Here is a 19,570-nt window from a genome sequence, read left to right on the forward strand (position 1 = left end):
AAGTGCTAGGATTACAGGTGTGAGCCACCACACCCGGTCAGTCTCTGGAATCTTATCATTACAGTTTCCTAAACCTTAAACACTTATACAAGTTTTCAAGCAATTCCCAAGAAAGGAAAAAGAAGGGGACTATCTATGCCTGCACAATTTATAAAAGGTTGAATTATCAATTACCTAATATTAAAATTGTACAGTTTTAAACTTGTAAAAGCCCCACCTCTTTCAGAAACTATTTCTATCTACTTAGCTGGGTCTAAATCTAACCCACTTGAGGAAATCTGCCAATTTTCTTTGTTTTTGTTTGTGTTTTTTTGAGACGGAGTCTCGCTCTGTCACCCAGGCTAGAGTGCAGTGGTGCAATCTCAGATCACTGCAAGCTCCGCCTCCTGGGTTCACACCATTCTCCTGCCTCATCCTCCCGAGTAGCTGGGACTATAGGCGCCCAGCTAATTTTTTGTATTTTTAGTAGAGACGGGGTTTCACCATGTTAGCCAGGATGGTCTTGATGTCCTGACCTCGTGATTCGCCCGCCTCGGCCTCCCAAAGTGCTGGGATTACAGGCGTGAGCCACCGTGCCCGGCCTGGAAATCTGCCAATTTTCAATTATTCACATCATGTCCCCTTTACCAGTGCCAATAAAAAACTAATTTGGGTTGGGCATGGTGGCTCACATCTGTAATCCTAGCACTTTGGGAGGCTGAGGTTGGTGGACTGCTTGAGCCCAGGAGTTTTAGACCAGCCTGGGCAATGTGGCGAAACCCCATCTCTACTACAAATACAAAAATTAGCTAGGTGTGGTGGTGTGTGTCCTTTCATCCCAGCTATTCAGGAGGCTGAGGTGGGAGGATTGTTTGAGCCCGAGAGGCAGAGGTTGCAGCGAGCCGAGATTGCACCATGGCCCACCAGCCTGGGCGACAGAGCAAGACCCTGTTAAAAAAAAAAAAAACTAACCAAACAAAAAACTAATTTGATAATCATGATGGTTTGAAATTTGTTGACAAATTTACATCTCAATTCTACCAAGTATAAAATATAAAGTAATGAAAGGTGTTAAGATAGTAAAAACTTACTTTTGAGTTGCTAACTACCCTAGAACAGGTTCTCAACCAATCTCAACCATGATTTTGCCCCCAAGGAAACATCTGGCAATGTCTAGAGATAATTCTAATTGTCACAACTAGGGGACTGCTACTGGCATCTAGTGGCCAGGATTGCTGCTAAACATGCCACAATGCACAGGACAGCCCCTCACAACAAATGCTTACCTGGCCCAAAATGCCACTAGTGCTGAGATTGAGAAACACTGATTTTTTTTTTTTTTTTTTTAATGCTCCATTGGAAAGCTGTGGAAATTCTGATGTCTGAATAGAATTTTTTATTTTTCTAATTCCTAACTTAAAAACTAGGCAGGAGACAGTGGTGAGAAAGAAAGCATCCGAAAAGTTCCTTTGTTGTCTAATTTCTAACTAACTACCATATATATAAGTAGCAGAATGTTAAATAAAAAAACTAATCATAGTATTAGGTGGTATATACTATTTTAAAAAATATATGCAATATGGTTTACAATTAAATTCCCACTCTAAATAATGCTTAATAATGAACAAAGAAAACAATACAACTTTAAAATTGTATTACCGAAGAATCCCATCTTCATGAGTTGAATTAGGTAGGACACCATCAGATGGACTGACAGGTAAATCCACATCTGGTTGCCCAACTTGGGCATACACAGGCTTTGGTTCTAAGAAAAAAAAAATTGGGTAGGACTCACTTTAGAAAAACATGGGATAATAATGCAAGCAACCAAGCAATATATGATTCATAAGTTCAGAGAACCTGATGAGGAACATATCTACCATATGTATTAGAGTACATTTTATAGTAATAAATTCTGAAGTCTTTATAACAAGTAGGTACCTTACACGTCACCTGTGTTTTCCATAGTTCCAGCAATCAGAATTTGAAAAATCTATTCTTTAGGAACGAACAACAAAAAATAGATATGAGAAGAGAGAATTCCTACATTTCCCCGTTAAGACTGCCAAAGTAGCTACCTTTCCTCATTATGATAAAATGTGTGTTTTTTTTTTTTGAGGCGGAGTCTTGCTCTGTCACTCAGGCTGGAGTGCAGTGGCGCGATCTCGGCTCACTGCAAGCTCCGCCTCCTGGGTTCACGCCATTCTCCTGCCTCAGCCTTTCCGAGTAGCTGGGACTACAGGCGCCCACCACCACGCCCGGCTAATTTTTTGTATTTTTAGTAGAGATGGGGTTTCACTGTGGTCTTGATCTCCTGACCTCATGATCCGCCCGCCTCGGCCTCCCAAAGTGCTGGGATTACAAGCGTGAGCCACCACACCCGGCTTTAAATAAACATATTTCTGCCACTCAGCAAGCAGAGCAAGAAAGATGATTTGAGAGAAAAGGAAGTGAAAGACATCAGAAACAAAATCTCCAGGCCTCCCAGGCAACTGATCTTAGCACCTTGCTGATTCTGTTTTGTCTTCACAGACAGCTTTAAAAGGATGCTTGGGTCAGACACAGTGGCTTGCACCTGTAATCCCAACACTCTAGGAAGCCGAGGTGGGAGGATTGTTTGAGGCCAGGAGTTGGAGACCAACCTGGACAACAAAGCAAGATTCCATCTCTCCAAAACAACAACAACAACAACAACAACAACAACAACAAAAAACCAAAAAAAAAAGCCCCACAAAAAAACCCAGAAAACCCAAAAGAGCCAGGTGTGGTGGTGCACACCTGTAGTAGGGAGGATCAGGTGGAAAGACAGCTGGAGCCCAGGAGTTTTGAGGTTACAGTGAGCTAATCACACCACTGCACTCCAGCTGGGTGACAGAGTGAGACTGTCTCAAAAAAAAAAAAAACCCAAAGACGATAAATAAAGGTATACTCCATAAAATGTTTATGAGAACACTTTCAAAAAAGCAAAATAACTTTTGTTTTTAAACTTTTGAAGCCAGTCTCATGTTTCTCTTTAAAGAGCAGTGTTGGAAAACAACTTTATTAATTGCAAGAAGTTGTTAACGATAAATATTTTCTATCTAGAAAGTAAAGGAAAACATTCATGAAAGGCAACTGATTTGTGCCAACCTGCTACCCATAAGGAAAATGCTGGAAGTCATATGCAAACAAATTCACATGAGAAGAATAATAATAATTGCATCTTTAAAATCTTCTGTAAATCCTAACAATTACTTCACTCTAATTGCAAACGTTTCTTGAACTTAGTGTTTTGTTATGCTTACCTGGAAGAGAAGGTGTTTGTTTCTCATTTCTTTCAACTGTAACTTCTTCCACTGTTTTAGGTGTGTGATCATCAGCATGCTTTACAGGAGTTGAGACAGCCCCAGGTTTAGAAATTCTCTCTTCATCTCTACTCCGGAGACTATATGTCATTAAAATAAAAAATCAAGAGCGTAAGAATGATTCTGGAAAGCATCTGTAAGAGAACAGTATAAGAAGAGGCAATGCAACTTCAAAAACAATGATAACCTGCTCTAACAGATACCAAAATATTGTAAAAACCTAGTAATTAAAACTACAGTAGCATTACCACAGAAAAACCAAATAGATTAATGTAATAAAATCGAAAATGAAGAAATATATCTATAATAGCAAAATTTATTATGAAAGTAGCATTCCAAAACTGTTGGAGAAGCAACATAACATTTAATAAATGGTGTTGGGACAACTGTCCACAAATGTAGAAAAATTAGATCCGTATGTTTAACAATGACAAAAATAAACTGATTTCAGATTAAATCAAGTCCTAAAAAAAGTTTAAACATTCACATAATCAACAGGAGTCTTCTAAAGTAACACTCAATGAAGCCACAGTATATCAACAAAAGTGATTACATAAAGTACGTGCAAATAATTGGGAAAAATATATAATACTGGGCTGAACTAAATGAAATGGGAATTCTTTAGTTCAAACAGCTCAATGTTAACGATTTCATACAGTTTAACTAAATATAAATGTTGACTATGTACTGACCTAAGTAACATATATAAGAATTTGGTACTTAAAAAAAGAAAAGACAGGCATGATGGCTCACGTCTGTAATTCCAGCACTTTGGGAGGCCAAGGCAGGAGGACTGCTTGAGCCCAGGAGTTTGAGACCAGCTGGGCCACATAGCAAATTCCATACTCTGTAACAAAAAATTTAAAACTTAGCCAGGCACTGTGGCTTGCTCCTACAGTCCTAGCTATTTAAGAGGCTGAGGTGGGAGAATTGCTTGAGCCGAGGAGTTGGAGGCTGAAGTGAGCTATGATAGAGCAACTACACTCCGGCCTAGGCAACAGAGCAAGACTCCGTCTCTTTGAAGAAGAAAAAAAAGAACTACAAATCAATCAAGACAACTCAAGAGAGAAATGCAAAAATACAAAGAGGCTTTTCAGCAAAAAGGATGTACAAATATGTAATAAATATGCAAACACATTTAACCTCACTAGGAACTAGGGAAATACAAATTAATTAGAAACTGTAGCCGCACGCCTGTAATCCTAGCACTTTGGGAGGCCGAGGCGGGCGGATCATGAGGTCAGGAGATCGAGACCATCCTGGCTAACACGGTGAAACCCCGTTTCTACTAAAAGTACAAAAAACGAGCCGGGCATGGTGGCGGGTGCCCGTAGTCCCAGCTACTCGGGAGGCTGAGGCAGGAGAATGGCCTGAACCCGGGAGGCAGAGCTTGCAGTGAGCCAAGGTTGTGCCACCGTACTCTAGCCTGGGCTACAGAGCAAGACTCCATCTCAAAAAAAAAAAAAAAAAGGAAACTGTATTATCGGCCGGGCACCAGTAGCTCACGCCTGTATTCCCAGCATTTTGGGAGGCTGAGGTGGGAGAATCATGAGGTCAAGAGATCAAGACCATCCTGGCCAGTAAGGTGAAACCCCATCTCTACTAAAAATACAAAAATTGGCCGGGCGTGGTGGCATGTGCCTGTAGTCCCAGATACTCGTGAGGCTGAGGCAGGAGAATCACTTGAACCCGGAGGCAGAGGTTGCAGTGAGCCGAGATCATGCCACTGCACTCCAGCTTGGCGACAGAGCAAGACTCCGTCTCAAAAAAAAAGAAATCATATTATCATCCATGAGAACTTGCACATGATAACATCACTGGTAGGGAAAGATATGGAGAAACAGACATATTCACAAAATGATGGTAAAAGTGTATGACTATTTGAAGGCAAAATGGAAATTATCAAAACAAAAAATGTGACTAGGTCATACATTGTAATTCCACTTCTATATTTATTCTAGAGAAATACTAACAAATGTACTCAAAAAAACATTTATAAGAACATTCATTCTAGTATCAGTTTTAGTGGCAAGAAACAAAATAAAACTAAATGTTCATTAATAATTTCCCCAGATAAACAGAAATCATAAAGTGTACCAAGACAATATATATTTTAAAAGAAGCCAATAAATATATCTTGAATAAAAAGATAAATCAAGATCTATAATTTTACAAAGTATTATGTATATATGGTTTTACAGCTGCATTCTCCCAACCTTGGAAAAACAAAATAATTTGTTTAATTATCCTGGACCACAGAAAAATATAAAAAGCTCTCTAATTCACTTAAAAAAAAAAACTTTATTTCCAAACATATGCAGCAATACAGAGGACAGTATCATAAAACCCCATGTACTCATCTTTGACAATTATCAATACTCTGGTCATCAGCATTCCAATCTGAGGCTACCAGAACCTTTAACATCCAAATCTTGATGACAAGAGTACAAAGAGAGAAAATAATATATTTTTCATTATGAATGGAGGAAAAAATTCTAAATAAATAAAATACTAGCTAGAATACAGTAGTGTATTAGAAGACTATCATCAGGGTTATTTCAAGGGTGCCAGATTAGTTCAACATTAGGAATTTATTGACACAATTCACTATTATGCACAAATATTTACAGAAAAAAAGTGTTAATATCAAACAGGCATGAGAAAATTTGCAGTCATTCCTAAACAAAAAATGAAATAAGCAATATAATTATGAAAAAAACTATTTTCTAAAACCAAGAGCAAACATCCTACCAAATAGTAAAATGCTGAATGTATTTACACTATTTACACCAAACTCAGTAACAGGACAGTGATATCTTTGAACACTACTGTTATTCATTCTGATTTTGAAGACCCAGGTAGTATAATCATGAGCTAATGGTCCCAAAATAATGAAGAAAAAAAATTAATGAATATTAAAGACTACTGAAAAATTTTCTGAATTAAGATAATTCTAATTACATAAAAAAATCTTTTGTCAATATCGTCAACAATCAGATGGAAATGAAAAGGAAAAAATAACACCAGTAACAAGAACATTAAACACTCTAAAACTTTAGACTGGGGGAAGCCTTTGCAAGTAAGATAGAAATTCGGAAGCCATAAAGGCAAGATAAAAATATCTGACAAGATTAAGAATTTTTACTTGTACAGGAAAAGATATTATAAAGACTTACATTTGAAACACAGCTATATCAGTAATCTGGTACTATCCATTAAAAATTTTAAACAACACAAACACACTCTTTGAAGACTTCAGAAATAAAATGCACCAGCACAGTACATGAAATCAGGTATGAAGGTGCTTACTGTCATATTTTCACAGGCAAATACCTAGAAACAAGATGTCCATAATATGAGAAGTTTCTTATCAAAAGAATAAACTGGATGTTCACCTTGTATTGTTCTAGTGAAACAATTTAGCTGAGTAATAATTCAAAACCTGATCTCTTAATTATTAAAAGAAAAATCCAAACCCTATCTATGATACCAAACGTCAGTACGAGTCTGGAGAATGGCTTAATTCAAGAAGAGTGAGAACTGGGGGTGAACTGGGGGTGAAGTGGAGTTGGTGGATATGATCTATTTCACTTGTTCTAGTACGCATGCACTGTTTGTAAAAGACTATTAAAATTAGGTGTAATGAAATAGAATGATATGTACAGACACGAAAACTTTAAAACAGCCGGGCGCAGTGGCTCACGCCTATAATCCCAGCACTTTAGGAGGCTGAGGTGGGCGGATCACAAGGTCAGGAGATCGAGACCATCCTGGCTACAGTGAAACCCTGTCTCTACTAAAAATACAAAAAAATTGGCCGGGCGTGGTGGCGGGAGCCTGTAGTCCCAGCTACTCTGGAGGCTGAGGCAGGAGAATGGCGTGAACCCAGGAGGTGGAGCTTGCAGTGAGCTGAGATCGCGCCACTGCACTTCAGCCTGGGTGACAGAGCAAGACTCCGTCTCAAAAAAAAAAAAAAAAAAAAAGAGAAAGAAAATAACTTCAAAACAAAATGCCAAATAAGACACACAGACTACAGAATACATGTAGCAGGATACCATATAGCTATTTAAAAAGTTTTCTCTATAATATAAAGACATGTTTGCACATAGCCATGTGCAGACAAGCAACAGATACAAACAAGCAACAGTGGTTCACCTTGGAGGGAAAAATAGCCAAAATAGTAGCCAAGAGGAATTTTACAGTTATCTCTACTATTTCAACTTTTAGAAAAATTTACTTATATATTATTATAAAGATTGAAAAATATATTTAAAATTATTTTTAAATAAAGCCTAACTTTAAACAAAAAATTTGGTTTTATTAACGTATATTAGCGGTCTCTTTTCAGGAAAAGGTTTCTATGTTGTCTTCATGAAGGAGTAAAAAATAAGTACTTTTTATAGTTTCTATTTTTGTATTCATTTAACCATTCTGTGGAGGTGTATTCTACTTTTAACTTGGTATATTCTTAATGACCTGCACTGAAGTAAAACAATCTTTTTTTTTTTTTAAAAAAAAAAGCCAAGATATTTTCTAGCTCAAACAAGGATGAGCTACTTTTAAATTGGAAAAGATTGGCTGGTTAAATATGCAAATGATGTTTAACAAGAAACATTACTCCTATAATCCTAGCACTTTGGGAGGCCGAGGTGGGTGGATCACCTGAGGTCAGGAGTTCAAGATCAGCCTGGCCAACACGGTGAAACCCCCTCTCTACTAAAAATAGAAAAATTAGTCGGGTGTGGTGGCATGCACCTGTAATCCCAGATACTTGGGAGGTTGAGGCACAAGAATGGCTTAAACGTGGGAGGCAGAGGTTGCAGTGAGCCGATATTGTGCCACTGCACTCCAGCCTGGGCAAGACTTTGTCTCAACAAATAAATAAATAAATAAATAAACAAACCAATAAATCGTAAAAGATCAAAATTTTTAGCTATTACTTGTGTAATAAAATATCACAATTAGCTAAGTATAAATCAACAAAATTAAGCTCTATCCCCAAATTGTGCTGTGCTCCTCAGATTAAAAGGGCAGTGCAAAATAGTAAATTATCCCTGCATTCTCTGCATTAAAAAATGCAAATATTAAAAATACAAAATTATTTTTTTAAAAAGTGAAAAAATAACTTAAAAATGAGTATTTTTAAAGAGAATGAGTTACCCACAAAATTTTAACAGTTCTACAGATTTCTACTGCTCTGTACAAAGCAGAATTTGTTTAGAAAAGGTAACAATTCCAATTAATTTTCTTCTTTCTTGCAACTGAGCAAAACTTCTAAAAATTAAAATGTGATTAACAGACATTACCATCTTGGTATTTTAACTTACAATATTTTAACTCAAATGCTCTCCTCAATGATAAACGATAGGTTGTCATTGGCTATATAGGTAGGGCTCTTGCTCCATATATCACACAAAACTTCTGGGAGTATTTTTATCTTTGGCCAATTTGCATACCCCATTGCTAATTACCTTTTTGTCCTGTGATATAATCATTATAACATTAAATGCAATTAGCCTTCCAAAACAACATTTCACATAAATGGGACTCATACCACTCTATTCAATTTTTCATACAATTAATATTTGAAATATTAGCTTTGGTTAGTGCATTTCCATTATCTACCAAAAGATGGAGGCATTATTCAATAATACATAAAGATCTAGAACAGTACTGTTTAAGAGAATTATAAAATGAGCTGCTTATGTAATTAAAAATTTTCTAGAATCCATGTTAAATAAGGTGAAATCAATTTATAAATTTTATTAACTCAATGTATCTAAAGTAATATTTCATCATCTAAGTTATTAATGAGGTATTTTACATTTTTTGTATACTGTGTTTTCAAAATCCAATGTGCATTTCACACTAACAATACATCTCGATTTGGACTGGCCACATTTCAAATGTTCAACAGCGACATGTGGCTAGTGGCTATGGTGTTGGACTATGCAGATATAGAGTTACAGCACAAAATAAAATAATCAACTTTTCCAAACATTAAAATGTTCTTTCACAAGCAAATGTGACTATGAAGTCATGATAAAATCTAAATTTACACATGAAATTAGTCAACAATCAGTGGCAATTATTGAAAGAAACTGTGAGGTTGTGATAATGAATCACATTTTCCCCAAACCTTCCTAATTCCTTTTTTTTGAGTCAGGGTCTCAATGTTGCCGTGGCTGGAGTGCAGTGGCACAATCATACTTCACTGCAGCCTCAATCTCCCAGGCTCAAGCAATCCTCCCACCTCAGCCTGCAAGAGCAGCTGGACTACCAGATGCGCGTCACCATACTCTGCTAACTTTTTCTACTTTTTGTAGAGATGGGGTTTCGCTATGTTGCCCAGGCAAGTCTCGAACTTCTGGGTTCAAGTGATCCTCCTACTTTGGCTTCCCAAAGTGCTGGGATTACAGGTGCAAGCCACCATGCCCAGCCCTTCCTCACATAATTCTATCCTAATGGCTCTCAATATTTAAGCTTAAAAAAATGTGTGTGTGCGCGTGTGTGTTTGCTATTATGAGGAAAGCTTTCTATAAAAATTATGGGTTCAGAGTCAGATTCATGTTTACGTATTCTAGCTCCCGGTAGCCTAAAAGGAAACTTCGGGCATTTTAAGGTACCTCAAGACCCTCTTATGGGCACTTTTGCTTTTCCCCAGAAGGGTAAGATGAGTTTCTGTTGTTTTTTTTTTTTTTTGTATTAACTTGCACGTATTAATCTAAACGTAATGACCTCATTATCTGGAGGCTATGAGCTAGTTGAAAGCTCTAGACAAGACAGCTGACAGACAAAGATGGACTGGAAAGGAGTCTCTGAGAGAGATTTTATAGGTCACATGAATGGACTCACTGTAAGCAGAGCCTTCTTTAGGTCTTATACCCAATCAAATGTGTGACCAGCGTAGCCGACTGATACACACTCAATTAGATTAGCAAGGAGTAACATGGTGTTTCAAGTAAAAAACTTCGGTTGTGAAATTGCAGCTGTTTGGAGCCATTTAGTATAGGCAGAGGCCAAGCATCATGGTCAGTACAGGGTCCTGGGGAGATGCTGTAGGAGAGAAGGTGCATCCCCTCAGCATGCTCCTGTAGTGCCCAGCATCCTAAAGTACTCGGTGGCCAGCAGCCTGCTCCAGAGACTCTCTCAAATGGTTCTGTCGTGTGAAGTCTCCCATGAGATACCTCCCGAGCACATGGGAGTACAAATACCATGCAAGTTCGTCTGGTGACATACCACAGTAAATTCTCGGCCACTCAGTGAGCACAGCTGTTCCCTTTCCAAGAAGGCCAGATCTCAGCCCTGAGGATGGGTGGGTGGGAGCCTCTTCCTTTGGCACTCTATCTCAGCACCAAGGAGAGTAGCTGCTCCTTCTATCTGTGGTTCTTTGTTTTGTTTTGTTTTTGAGACGGAGTCACACTCTGTCACCCAGGCTGGAGTGCAGTGACACAATCTCGGCTCATTGCAACCTCTGCCTCCTGGGTTCAAGTGATTCTCCTGTCTCGGCCTCCTGAGTAGCTGGGATTACAGGTGCATGCCACCATGCCTGGCTAATTTTTTTTTTTTTTTTTTGAGACCGAGTCTCGGTCTGTCACCCAGGTTGGAGTGCAGTGGTGCGATCTTGGATCACTGCAAGCTCTGCCTCCCAGGTTCACGCCATTCTCCTGCCTCAGCCTCCCGAGCGGCTGGACTACAGGAACGTGCCACCACGCCCGGCTAATTTTTTGTGTTTTTAGTAGAGACGGGGTTTCACCATGTTAGTCAGGATGGTCTCGATCTCCTGCTCGTGATCCGCCCGCCTTGGCCTCCCAAAGTGCTGGGATTACAGGCATGAGCCACCACACCTGGCCTAATTTTTTGTATTTTAGTAGTGATAGGGTTTCACCGTGCTGCCCAGGCTGGTCTCAAACTCCTGAGTTCAGGCAATCTGCTCGCCTCAGCCTCCTGAAGTGCTGGGATTACAGGCGTGAGCCACCATGCCCAGCCCTATCTGTGGTTCTTAATCTTCAGCGCTCTCTTCAGTTCTTACCAGTCAATCCCTCATTACTCCTGTTATGTTTAATTTCTTTACATTCAATTGTCTCTGTTCATGGAAACTGTGCTTTCTGTCTCCTGATTGATAAGATATGCCTGGTCACCATTTCATAGTGCTTTCCCTCTTACTTCTAGCTCTATGAACACCTTTCCAATCAACTTGATGTGCTTTATTTTAAAAATAACCTTAATACATGAAATAAATGGAGTGATGAACATTCACTCTAGTAGAATATCCTTTTATAAAGCCAACTCCCCATTACAAATTAAAGACTTATACTACAAAAACGGATTTATACATACTTTTCACAAGTTCATTAATTGCATAAGGTAGGCAAGAACACCACAGTTTAGGTTGAAAACAAAAGCTAGCTACTAATCCCTTTAAAAGGTATTGGATTATCTCAGCCACAATTAACAATAAAAATATGCTAAGAATTTAAGTTAACTGTATTCCAAAGTTTTTTCCACTGACAGGAAAATTTCAGCCTGGAAGGCTCTATTGCATATAAGACAGGAAAGTGAAGGCACACTCCAGTTTCATACTTAGAATGTTGCAATCACTGCTAATCCTCTAATTTTATATGGAAACAAATATATACACATTGAAGTTCCTCCTTCACAGCAATTAAAGAATGGTCTCTCTCTACACTGGTACCCAAAGAATTCTGGGGATGAGAAAGCAAGAGACACAGGGCTGGTACTTGGGAACAAAAGGTAAATAGGTTGCCCAGGAAGTATGCTGAGAAGGCAGGAGAATAATTACCTTAATCCCACTTTGTCATTTTGCAAGCTAATTTCTCACAATGTAAGTCTGTCCTTTACATGTAATCTGCTTTCTAAAACATACATGTGTTCATGAGCATGCTTCTGAAAAAATCTGAGTCTATTTCACTGTGATATGGTTTTTAGGCAATAATTTAATGTATGTGTTTGTGGAGCTTATTCTTCTGTGTAAGTGCTTCTCATCTTATACATTCATCTATTAATCTAGTCCACCCGCATTAGAAGAAAAACAGATCTGCAGTTCAAAAGTAATTTTCATGGATATGGACAACTTTTAGTGAGAAACAACTGAGGAAAGCCCAAGAGGACTTTTTTCGCACTTAAAGAATTGTGTTGTTACACCTTCATTGGTGGTATAACGATTATTCTGTACTTTGACTAATACTTAGAAGTAACATAGCACTTTGTGCAGTTTATTTGGTAGATTTCATAGTGGGAGACCAATGTCACAAATCTTATTAGGATTCTCTCAGAGAAAATAGAAAACTGTCTCACATTTTAAAAATCTGCAAATAAGATTTTTTTTGTACATTTACTATTTTTATACATATAGACAAGCAGAGCAGTCTGTTTTTAAATTTGCCATTTTTAAATATTGTATTTGTAGAAGAAAACAAGTCTCGGTGATGGAGTAAATAAACTTTATACTTTTACTTTTTATTTTCGTACTACTTATTTTTGAGACAGGGCCTTGTTCTATTGCCCAGGCTACAGTTCAGTGGCGTGATCATGGCACACTGCAGCCTCAACCTCTTGGGCTCAAGCAGGCGATCCTCCCACCTCAGCCTCCTGAGTACCCAGGATCACAGATGTGCACCACCACGCCCAGCTAAATACATTTTTTTTTTTTTTTTCCAGAAGGAGTCTCGCTCTGTCGCCCAGGCTGGAGTGCAGTGGCGTGATCTCGGCTCACTGCAACCTCTGCCTCCCAGGTTCCAGTGATTCTCCTGCCTCAGCCTTCTGAGTAGCTGGGATTATAGGCACACGCCACCACGCCTAGCTAATTTTGGTATTTTTAGTAGAGACTGGGTTTCACCACGTTGGCCAGGCTGGTCTTGAACTCCTGACCTCAAGTGATCTTGCCCACCTCGGCCTCCCAAAGTGCTGAGATTGCAGGTGTGAGCCATCGTGCCTGGCCTATTTTCATTTTTTAAACAGAGGATATATGGTAAAATATTGAAGCCTGCCTTTCTGCTATTTGATCCATGATCTCCTCTTAAGGGTTAAAATCTAACAGCAATCACTGAATATCCCATGACTACACTTGGGTTTCCATTAACTAGAGAAACTTAATCAACTAAAATCTTCCCTCTTCTGGCCCCTCACAAAAGCACACTGAAAATAAAACCTCACAATGGAATTTCAATGAAGTAATCTAAAATCCCCTCAAACTGAAAATAACAGTTCGTTCACAAAAGTTCAGGATGTCATCAATATTCTACTCACTTTGAAATGTTAGATAAAACATATTAGCAAGAAAGCATTTAAATAACATTTCAAGTAATAAACAACATTAAAACAAACTTTCAGGTTCTAACGAAATTTTTTAAAACAGAAAAAATTCACTTCTTGGATCTCCAAATCACTTTCTCCCTTGCTCTTATGATGTAGCCACATGGGCTATATTGCTGCCCATCCAATAGGTACGAGTTTCCATCTCAGAAGCAGCAAATGCTTTGCCTTATTCCAGAATGACCTTCACCTGCCAGGGTCTTTCTTACCCAGTTCAAAATGATGTGACCTCAGAGAAGCTTTCTTCCCTGAGCCTGTTATCTAATATTGTCCCCTCCTGCTTCACTATTACACTGCCCTGATTCTCTTTATAGCATTTAACCACTAACAAAAATTTACATTTTCATATTTTCAAATTTATGTATTTGCTTTGGATATAGAGCTTATATCCAAATGATGGCAGGGATCTTGCCTAAGATTGCTCAGGATATGGCCAGGCGCAGTGGCTCACACCTGTCATCCCAGCACTTTGGGAGGCTGAGGCAGGCAGATCACAAGGTCAGGAGACGGAGACCATCCTGGCTAACACGGTGAAACCCCGTCTCTACTAAAATACACAAAAAATTAGCAGGGCGTGGTGGCGGATGCCTGTAGTCCCAGCTACTCGGGAGGCTGAGGCAGGAGAATGGCGTGAACCTGGGAGGCGGAGCTTGCAGTGAGCCAAGATGGTGCCACTGCACTCCAGCCTGGGTGACAGAGCAAGACTCCGTGTCAAAAAAAAAAAAAAAAAAAAAAGATTGCTCAGGATATTTATCGCCATACACTGGTAACATATATGTGACATCAGTAAGTATTTGGCAAAGGACAAATGAGCAGGATAACATCCCCATTACTGGTAAAATCTTTCAACCTTCACTATAGAAGGAACATTCACTGTGGTGCCTGTTGATTACTCAGAACTATGCACATTGGTCACAGTGTAAGGTACAGGAGCCATGGGAAAGAAGTCATTGATTCGCTGATTAACCATTGAGATACTTAATGAATCGTATCTTTCTAACTGGCACCCTTTCTATCTTTCTCAGATGAAAGGGAAACAGAAAACAAAAACAAAAACAAAAACAAAGGTAAAGAACCTCATGGTGAGCCTAAAAAAGAACACGTAGTACTACCAACACCATGTTCACTACCAACAATATATGTAATTCTTGTTTAGAATAAAGCACTTATCAAATTGGAGTTATGAAATCTATTTTATTTAGACAAAAGTCTAACACCAATGATCAGTAAATAAAATCTGAAACTCACCAATCAGGGTATATACCCAAGGAATATAAATCATTCTATCATAAAGACATATGCAAACAAATGTTCACTGCAGCACTGTTCACAATAGCAAAGACATGGAATCAACCTATATGCCCACCAATGACAGAGTGGATAAAGAAAATGTGGTACATATACACCATGGAATACTATGTAGCCATAAAAAAGAACAACATCACGTCTTTTGCCAGAACACAAGTGGAGCTGGAGGCCATTACCCTTAGCAAACTAATGCAGGAACAGAAAACCAAACACTGCATGTTCTCACTTGTAAGTGGGAGCTAAATGGTAAGAACTTATGAACACAAAGAAGGAAAACAACAGACACTGGGGTCTACTTGAGGGGGGAGGGTGGGAGGAGGGAGAACAAGAGAAAACTACTGTATACTGGGTTTAATATCTGGGCGATGAAATCGTATGTACAAAACACAATGATACATGTTTACCTATGTAACAAACCTGCATATGTACTCCTAAACCTAAAAGTCAAAAAAATTAAAATTCACTAGTCAGAAGATGGTTACCTCTCCACATGTGAAATAGAAAAAAAAAATGTTCATCAATATTAGGATGTTTCAACAATAATGTTTAGCCTATTGGCAAAGTTGCACAGGTTAAGCATCCTTTGCCTAAAATGCTTGGGACCAGAAATGTTTTGGATTTCGGATTTTGGAATATGTGCATCATACTGGTTACCCATTGAGCAGCCCTAATCTGAAAATGCAAAATCTGAAATGCATTTCCTTTGAGCATCATGTTGGCACTCAAGTTTTGGATTTTGGAGCATTTTGGATTTTGCACTTTCAGATTACCTACACTCAACCTGTATGTAAGTTTCAGAGAAAATTAAGCAATATGTGACAGAAACTATATACAGTAAGATGAAATAATATTTATAGTTCTCAAATGCTGACGAAAACAATTATGGAAGGTAGAGGAAAAGGTGTGTAAATAAAAAACTAGATCTTTAATTTAAAAGCTAAGACCACATAAGGATTTTTATTTATTTATTTGTTTTTTTGGAGACGGAGTCTCACTCTGTCACCCAGGCTGGAGTGCAGTGGCACGACCTCGGCTTACTGCAAGCTCCACCTCCTGGGTTCACGTCATTCTCCTGCCTCAGCCTAGGATATTTCAGTCAACAATGGACCCCACAGACAATGGTGGTCCCTCAAGATTAAAATACTGTAGTTTTACTGTCCTTTCCTACATTTAAGATACACAAATGCTAACTGCTGTTTCAACTGCCTACAGTATTCGGTACAGTAACCTGCTGTACAGGTTTGTAGCCTAGGAGCAATAGGCTACACCATATAGTCTGGGTGTGTGGCAGGCTCTACCACCTAGGTTTGTGTAAGTACACTCTATGATGTTCACACGACGATGCATTTCTTGGAAGGTATCCCCATCAAGTGACACGTGACTGCACATTATATGCTCTATCTGCATGTTTATTTGGACTTACTCAGCACTCTTGGAAAACTCCTAATACGGAGCGGATTGTATAGATAAGAGGTTTTGATCCCAAATATATGATCTTAACTTGGCCAAACGTGAATTTAGGATAAAAATTTCTGATTCAGAAAATTCAATTTTACTGTCATGTATTTGCTGTTATCAATGCTGACACACCTTTTACTTCAGAATTTAGTAGAGGCATTTCTCAGGAGGAACAATGAATGAAGAGATTAAATAACTGTTACAAAGTTTCAATCTTCTGAAAACACTGCTTTTAAGTTTCTCAGAAGTAACCATTTTCATAAAATGGATTTGCTAAATATAAACTGGACTGTTTTTCTATTTGTGAAAACACATTCCCCAAACACTTTAGAAAACAGTTTAGGCCTTAGATGAACTCTGTGGGTTTCAGGGAATGAGTGTAACAAATGTAAATGGGTAGAATGCCAAATGTAAATCTTGACAATCCAAACTTCCCACATTTCAGTTTTATCCTGTTAGTCTGAACTTCTACTGTAATATAATTTTTTCAATATTGTACTTGCTTATGACTAATCATGCTCACTTTTATAAAAATTTATAGAACAAAAAAGGTAAACACCTGTTGTTCCCCTAGAGGGAAACATAAAATGGGTCTGTTAAAACAGCTGTAAATATGAGGAAGAATACAATCTAACCAAGCAGAGGCGTATATCATACCCTGCAAATCAAATACTCCCTAGTTATGCAAGGACTACAGGAAGATTAGTGAAATCTCTTTTCAATGATACTCACTCAGTAATCACCAAGAAGTAAAGTGTCACCATCAACTGTGGGCTCTCTCAGTATTCCCACCTCCTACAGCCCAAGTCTTGGCCCACAGTGGGCTCTGCAACAATACTAAGTGAAATACAAAACAAAGCAAACAAGCCCAGCAACAAGCATCAAGATATAAGAAAACCACTGTAATTATTTTCCCTATGTATACATATTTTTTGAATTTAAAAACAAAACTATTTTAACATTCCAGACAAAGCATTTGGAAACTTTTTCTGTAATTAACTCCCTTGGCCATACAGTCTCTCTTATAACTTCTCGATTATGCCATTGTGGAATGGGTTTCCAATAAAACTTTACAAAACTAGGAGGCTGGATTTAGCCCACACGGTGCAGTCTGCCAGCTCCAGTTCTAGACAACAGTGAGGATACTTTGTTCATCTAATTATAATGAAGAACAAGCTTGTGTGTTTTTCTCAGAATTCTCTCCATATGTTTGCTCTCTAAGAAAAGAGTATCACACAGAGGAACATAAGTAGGTCATGACAACAATGGAACTCTGGTAGATTTTAGTTTACTGAAGATTACGTAGTAATTAAGCTATGAAATTTCTTTCTCTACACCAGTAAGGTCGAAGATTTCGGTCAAAGAGCCAACAGTTTTAATCCTGGCCCCAATCCCATGTCAACAACATAACCGTGGACTTTATCGCAACCTCTCAATTTTAGTTTGCTTAAGTATAGAATGAGGAAATCTCAGAAATGGTTAAATACAAGCAGATAAGAAAGCACATTTGGAAATTCTAGCTTACGATACTATTATTACTACTATGAATCACCATAATAATTACAGTAGCGAACACATGTGCCAGGTATTGTAATAACTGATTTCTCACCATTCTGTAACGTATGACCTGCTTGCTTCACTGCATATGGGGATGCTGAAACACAGAGGTTTCAAGGTTATGCAAGTAACCAAAGGTAGGGTGGGACATGAACCCAGGAAGTCTGGCTCCAAAGCCCTAAGAAATCACTGTATTCTATCACTTCTCACAAAATGAAGATGAAGAGGTTATTATTCTCAGCAGATAATCGCACATCCTAAAAATATACAAAAGTATTCAGAAATCTAGGAAGAGAATAGGGCAGGGCTGATGTTTGCCAAGGCAGACTTCTTTTACACTCAAGTGAAACCTGTCTCACAGAGACCAAGTCATTTTTTTATCACTTCTTTAAAGATAATTTACATACAATTTGTAAAACAAAAAGACACTTATACAGCCAAAATTAAATAACAAAAACAAAAGACTATATATGTAAGTCCTTTAGTATTTTTTTACACTAGCATTTTACTCTTATAATGTATCTAAGTTGTTTCTCAAAACGCAGGGAATGCTCTAAATTAAAACTCCACAGTTACAGGATTTGAAGATTCAACTTTGGGGTGGAAATGAAACCTTTAAGCAACTGGTACTATTTATATCTTGTCTGTAGGCAGATTACTAAATTTTCAGGAATTAAATTCTCACCACAAAAAATATGAAAAGAACCTGAAGAGATTTTTCCTTCTGTAGCTGAAGTTACCTTTTCTTTTATATACTATACTTTCTAACCAGTAGTTCCCACATCTAGCAGTGCACAGAAGAGAAAGACACCAGGAGCTTAAAAACAAAAAAATACAGCTGACCCTTGAACAGCATGGGATTTAACTGTGTGGGTTCGCTTATACTCAAATTTTCTTCCACCTCTGCCACCCATGATACAGAAAAGACCAACCTCTCCTATTCCTCAGACGACTAAATGTGAAAACAAGGATGAAGGAAATGAGCGGTGAAGGAAAACGAGGATGAAGACCTTTATGATGATCCACTTCCACTTAATGAACAGTAAATGTATTTTCTCTTCCTTATGATTTGCTTATTAACATTTTTTCTTTAGCTTACTTTAAGAATACTGAAGATAATACATCTAACCTACAAACTTTGTACTGTTTATGTTATCAGTAAGCTTCCAGTCAACAGTAGGCTATTAATAGTTAAGTTTTTGGGAAGTTAAAAATCACAGGTGGATTTTTGACTGTGTGTCGGGGGTGGGAGGGAGGTTTTGGTCCCCCTAAACCCCAGGTTGTTCGAGGGTCAAATGTATTGCCTGCTTCCGTCTCAGATGAACTGAAAGCAAGCCCCAGAAGTTTGTATTTTTAAAAGCTCCCATATTACTGGTGCTACCCATGAAAATACTTAAGATTCCTAGGAGAAAAAAAAAATCACAATATAATACAAAAATAGTAATTTTAGGGGGGAAAAAACCCTCCACTTTTTAAGTTAAGGTTACAGATTCTAAGTGCTGAGGAACTCTAAATGAAGAAAGTAGACATCAAAAAGAATTTTCTAAGATTGAGAATTTGTTTACAATCTAAACTAATGGCCAAACATT

At 38.2% G+C, this 19,570-nt stretch overlaps 1 protein-coding gene across 10 annotated transcripts in view; it reads right to left on the reverse strand.

Annotated features, from left to right (window-relative positions):
• TJP1 (tight junction protein 1) overlaps positions 1 to 19,570 on the reverse strand; it is a 273,793-nt gene that overhangs the window by 38,856 nt on the left and 215,367 nt on the right. For all 10 annotated transcript variants that reach the window (XM_032175878.1, XM_032175875.1, XM_032175877.2 and 7 more), the window contains 2 exons: positions 3,264 to 3,403; positions 1,639 to 1,744 (listed from right to left, as the gene is read on the reverse strand). In XM_032175878.1, the coding sequence (XP_032031769.1) occupies positions 1,639 to 1,744; positions 3,264 to 3,403 (246 nt within the window). The remainder of the gene's footprint in view (positions 1 to 1,638; positions 1,745 to 3,263; positions 3,404 to 19,570) is intronic.

Source organism: Hylobates moloch, unplaced genomic scaffold (assembly GCF_009828535.3).
Source record: "Hylobates moloch isolate HMO894 unplaced genomic scaffold, HMol_V3 SCAFFOLD_14, whole genome shotgun sequence".
Taxonomy (NCBI): domain Eukaryota; kingdom Metazoa; phylum Chordata; class Mammalia; order Primates; family Hylobatidae; genus Hylobates; species Hylobates moloch.